The sequence below is a fragment of the Nerophis lumbriciformis genome, linkage group LG09 (assembly GCF_033978685.3).
Source record: "Nerophis lumbriciformis linkage group LG09, RoL_Nlum_v2.1, whole genome shotgun sequence".
Taxonomy (NCBI): Eukaryota; Metazoa; Chordata; class Actinopteri; order Syngnathiformes; family Syngnathidae; genus Nerophis; species Nerophis lumbriciformis.
Genome location: NC_084556.2, coordinates 19,680,273 through 19,686,272, shown reverse-complemented (window position 1 = coordinate 19,686,272; position 6,000 = coordinate 19,680,273). Strand labels below are relative to the sequence as shown.

Genomic DNA, 6,000 nt, shown 5'->3' with positions numbered 1-6,000 from the left:
ATTTTATTGATGGCATTTTGAATGCACAGAGATACCGTGACAAGTTCCTGAGGACCATTGTTGTGCCATTCAACTCACGTTGCAGCATGACAATGTACAGCCCCATGTTGCAAAGATCTGTACACAATTCCTGAAAGCTGAAAACATCCCATTCTTGCATGGCCAGTATACTCACGGGACATGTCACCCATTGAGCATGTTTGGGATGCTGTGGATGGGCGTATACGACAGTGTGTTCCAGGTCTTGCCAATGTCCAGCAACTTGGCACAGCCATTGAAGAGGAGTGGACCAACATTTCACAGGCCAAAATCAATCAATATTGTATTAAATAAAACATTTTTTTAAATTTTCTTTTGCTCAAATTTCTAAATAAACCAAAGTTCTGAACAAAAATATCAAACATATATGTTTGACCCTTTTGAAGGCTTTTTGATCAGATAATGTCACAGGTTTGTATTAGTAGGGACAAGCAGTAAAAAATGGATGGATGAAAAATGATCAAAAAGCCTTCAAAAGGTTAAAATGAAATAAATACAAATATGTTTGTTATTTTTGTCTAGGGCTGAAGTTGATTGAGAGATTTAAACAACAACAACAAAAAGAATAAAAATGAAGGACTTTAATGTCCTGTTTGGCTTTGGGGTATTGTGAAATAACGGCCAATGTATCGCACACGTGTCAAACAAGTGGGCATTTTAAAGTTCAACATGGCAAAATCCTCTTAGGAAAAAAATAATGTAATACAACAAAAATATTGCCAAAGATTTTTTGAAAGGACAAAAAAAGTCAACCTATGTCTCCAAAGGCTAAAATGATGACCTAAGTCGTTTTTGGACAGAAATGGATTGTCACCGTTTCATAATTTCACATCGTTTGTCATTAAGTCGTTCAAAAAAGGTCCCACGAAAACCGTGTCGTACAAAAACTGAAGCAACATTTCCCATATAAAAATCAAGTAAATCCAATTAATCCGTTCCAGATTAAAAAGATAAAACAATGCACATTTCATAGAGAATAATGCGCAGAAATACATGGATAAAATGAATAAATGATCATTCAATGTCACTTTCACCTTTATTAAAGACTTGTTGAGAACCACCTTCATACTCTGCTACCAGTTCTTTCCTCAATTAAATAATGTTTCTCGCCTTCTTTATCAAAGTGCTGTCACTTGCAACTGTCTTCGACCCCATGGTGGCTCATTTGGCAGTAGCACTCAATAACAACATTTTTTTTTTTTTTTACAAATCTCAAGGGTCATACAAGCATTAAAATAAGCCAACCACTTGCGGTGCTAAGCCAGAATGAAAAAGCATCTGGTTGCATACAGTATAATGATGCATTCAGAATCTTGCCAAAGCTCTTATAAGTCATATGTTTGTCACTCATAACTTTTCCACCTTTGATGCTTTCTGGATGAATTTGATGTACAGAAGTATACTGTGATTCATTGATCCAGAAAATGTAATCATAATGGCTTTGATCCATTCTGCAGTGACTAAGGTGTTTATCTTAATCACCATCATCTGCAATGATTAAATTGTTGTGCTGTATTGCATTTCTTATATCTGTCTGCAATAACGTTTATAATCATAATGCAACTAATTAGAAAGCACTTCACACTTAAGTGGAGTATTTAAAGACACGCTGAGGCTGCATCAGGCTTTTTAAGGGTAAAAAGGATATGAACCTATGTATCATAAAACTGTTTTAACTTGCATGTCACGCATGATGTGGTCCTCACTTTTCCACCTTCTCAGCTGTCCTACAAGTGTAAAATACTAAAACTTAAAAATATGATGTACATTTATTTTTTACCTCGTCATTATTGACGTTGCCATGCAGCCAGGACACTGACGTGTTCCATTTTCACTTCTACGGTTATCATCACATTTCCTCCTTGCCATTACGACCACCCTCAGATAAAAAAAAAAACACACACCAAAAAGCCAACGAAAGTTAAAGTACCACTGATAGTCACACACACACACTAGGTGTGGTGAAATTACTCTCTGCATTTGACCCACCCCCTGGCAGGTGAGGGGAGCAGTGAGCAGCAGCGGTGGACACGCTCAGGAATCATTTTGGTGATTTTAATGCTTGATGCTGAGTGCCAAGTAGGGAGGTAATGGGTCCATTTTTATAGCCTTTGGTATGACTCGGCCGGGGTTTGAACTCACGACCTACCGATCTCAGGGCGGACAGTCTAACCACAAGGCCACTGAGCTGGTTAAAAGAAAGAGCACACTTGTGGAATGAATCCTTTAAAACAGGAGTGGGACAAAGAGTTTGTTTTAATTTGCCCATTGTGGACAAAGTATGAAATAAAGCTTGGTCTTTTATTTAGTATATTTCTGTATTAAGTTCCTTACCTGCGCTTTTATTTTCATTTAACTTCCTGTTTGCCCTCGCCACGCTTCTGGCTTGAGCGCGGTCACCCTCAACTGACCTTGATTGGCAATCGAGTCATACCAAAGACTATAAAAATGGGACCCATTCTCTCCCTGCTTGGCACTCAGCATCAAGGGTTGGAATTGGGGGTTAAATCACCAAAAATTATTCCCGGGCGCGGCACCGCTGCTGCCCACTGCTCCCCTCACCTCCCAGGCGGTGAACAAGGGGATGGGTCAAATGCAGAGGACAAATTTCACCACACCTAGTGTGTGTGACAATCATTGGTATTTTAACTTTAATCTGGACTCACCTGTTCCACGTTGCCAATCAGGCTCCTTTATAAACCAGCCTGCCCTGTACAGACATGTGATTTGACCACAATGAAAAAGACTGAAAAAATTTCCGGGGGTCTAGGGGACGAAGGCCCCCAGCCAGGTCCAGGGGGCGAAGCCCACCGAAGCTCCTGGTTTTTCACCAATTTAACATGCTAAAATTAACAAAGACAGCACCATTTGAAGAAAATATTTTAGTGTTTAAAGACATGAAAACATCATTAATAGAACATACCTTGTTTCAAGTTGTTTCATATGTTTTTGGCGTTTCGCATGTACTTCCAAAGCCTTGAAACCTCGTGATCCATAGTCAATATTATCATAACACCACGTGCACAAAACCTTTCCGGGTCGATCGATTTTCCGAATAAAATCACCGAACAAAGTCGTAACTTCCTTCTTCCCAACAGTATCAGTGATTTCCCTTTCCATCCAGTCCCATCAAAACGTATTTTTGACATGTTTATCAATTTCTTTTACTTGTAAAGCGTCCTTTCTCTCGAGAACCGACATCGTTTACATATGGAAAATGGCGGTAATAACCATTATGAATCATGACGCTATTAACGTCATCATTCATAACAGATGCCCTGATTGGTCACAAGGAACATATAGACCAATCAACTACGGCGTAATATAAACTACGTACCGAATCTTGATTTAGGGTCGGGAAAAAAAACGGAAAAACGGGAGATAATTATTTTTTCCCCCCCGAGATTAAAAAAGACGGAATTCCGACTTTAGACGGAAAAATCACATGCCTGCCTGTAGTCGGGACTGCATCGTGGTTTCTTGCCAAGACTGGTTTTGCGTATGCTAGAGTTTTCTGTGCACTTCCTCGGCGCCTTAGTCCTAATTTGTGTTTGACATGAAAGTCATGTTTACCTGCTGTCTCTGCATCTTGAGGTTCAACACCAACCGACTCTAACATTTTCCACAAAATAAAAAAAGGAAATAAATGTTTTCAGTATGACCAGCCCAATGAAGTCCAACCCAATAAACATCAACACAAGTCAAAATAAAACCTCTTAGACACTGAATAATAACGAGTAAGTTTATTTATGAATACTGAATACAAACGAGTCTACACACAGGACGGTAATCAAACATGTTTCGTTTCAAAAGCGGACGACGTCGAGATCTTCAATATGAAGACCACGTACCTAATACTCCTTCACGGGAACATCTTGGATGGCGTCCCCAGTGCTTTGGATGAAGGCTTGTCGTGGTTTACGTCGGTGAACGTTAAAAAAAAAGCGCCCGTTTGATTTACACTGATTGGGAGTTTTAAGTCCACTCTGTATTGATTATATATATATATATCAAAAAAAGAATCAAAATTGGTCACACACTTCCTGCACCTCATTTCAGGGGCTTCTGGTTAATCAGCGCCAGGGTTAATTACGCCTCAATCTTCTTAAAGCCACAGAAAATGATCCCAGATGATAGAAAAGCCATATGTAAGCTACATTCTGATGGGGGGGAAAGGGGGATGTCTGTGTTACATCACTTGAGTGGTGCAAATTAAAATCTAAAATGGCAGCTTAAAAAAAAGGGTTTATGTGTCTTATGGGCCATTTAGAAAAATGTTGTTGTTGTTGTATCCAACATGGCTCTTTGGCAGGATTTCCTCCATGCACCGCAGCACTGCCAGCCTCTTGGGGGACGTTATGCTAACTAATTGTCATAAATGTCAGCAAGATTGGTATTACCCTTAAGGAAAGAGGCTAAATCCTGGAGTAAAAATGTGAATTTTCTCCTTTTAACAAGCGCTTGTAGTCGTTAAAAGGAGAACACGAGCTGTGTGCAGTAGTTAACGTTGGGGGAGTGCCGGTTCGTGGTTGGATCTCACGTGAGAGGATCGTTTTGCGATGCAGTCTGCTGAAAATGATGGAAAGCGCCACTCTGCATAGCAACTGATGCTGTGATCAAAGTTGGAATTGTCACAGAACACGCTTTAAGGTATTTAAATGATAAATGATAAATGGGTTGTACTTGTATAGCGCTTTTCTACCTTCAAGGTACTCAAAGCGCTTTGACACTACTTCCACATCTACCCATTCACACACACATTCACACACTGATGGAGGGAGCTGCCATGCAAGGCGCTAACCAGCACCCATCAGGAGCAAGGGTGAAGTGTCTTGCTCAGGACACAACGGACATGACGAGGTTGGTACTAGGTGGGGATTGAACCAAGGACCCTTGGGTCGCGCATGGCCACTCTTCCACTGCGCCACGCCGACACTACACTACTACCATCTGGCGGCTAAAGTTGTCACGTTTCATGTGTCAGTTAAGCCATGACGACCTTGGCCATATGAATTTCCTTCTGACTGTAGACGCGCCACTGCATCGAAGAGGACGTTTTTGAAGAAAAACTCAACATTTCGCCATGTTTACATAAGGAAAAATATTACAGTAAACAGTCAAATTAAATGAGGAAAGAACAAAATCACCTTATTATATTTTTCATTGGGAAAATTTTCCTCAAAGAGCGGCACTGGCAAGATGATGAACATCCGCACTGACAGCTTTAACGCCAGAGAGTCTCCTATATGCTCGTTGCCAAAGAGAAGTCGGCCGCACTCACAAAAAAAAAACACACAAAAAAATCACACACCATTGGAATGCGCGGAGATGAATTCCCTCTGTAACGACACAAGTGCTGATCTCTCTCTCTGGCTGTATCATCACGCTGGAGGATGAGAGGAGTTTTATGATTACGAGCCAGCACAGCAAAGCCTGCTCTACGCGCCGCACCTGAGTAAAGAGGAGGTCATGTCGAAATCAAATGAATACAAAACAGGGGGGCGGGGGGAAATCCTGCGCGGTTCAAGTGTTGTTCATATGAAAGCTGTGATCCAGATGCAAGCAGGCGTGTGGAAGTGGATCTTGTGTGTATTAACACAACAGTGTGACGGCCTGTCATTGGCCTCCAGCTTCTTTGACAAGCAGCTGCTTTTCATCACAGTCTGCTTTATTTGTCGCTCTTCAAATCCTCCGTATAAAAAAAGCCCAGCCCGCCATGACTGGATTCTTGGATGTCCAGGTAGCAATAACACATTCTTCCCATGTCTCTCTTGTGGAGTCCACAGTGGCATTTTGTGTCCTGATGGCGCTAGAAGGTCACAGGTGTGCTGCTCTTGTTCTGGAAACTCATGGTCTGGATGCTGGACAGGATCTTCCGCTGATGGCCGGCTAAAGTCACACCCATGTGCAGCAAGTCTCTGTTGAAAACAAACAAAAAATGATTTTATTTTTTTTACAATA

General features: G+C 41.1%; 1 protein-coding gene across 3 annotated transcripts in view; it reads right to left on the bottom strand.

Moving 5' to 3' along the window:
* Positions 1 to 3,767: 3,767 nt before the first annotated feature.
* The window catches only part of ephb4a (eph receptor B4a), a 93,250-nt gene continuing 91,017 nt past the window's right edge, over positions 3,768 to 6,000 (bottom strand). For all 3 annotated transcript variants that reach the window (XM_061962368.1, XM_061962370.1, XM_061962369.1), the window contains one exon: positions 3,768 to 5,957. In XM_061962368.1, the coding sequence (XP_061818352.1) occupies positions 5,849 to 5,957 (109 nt within the window). In that variant the 3' untranslated portion in view covers positions 3,768 to 5,848. The remainder of the gene's footprint in view (positions 5,958 to 6,000) is intronic.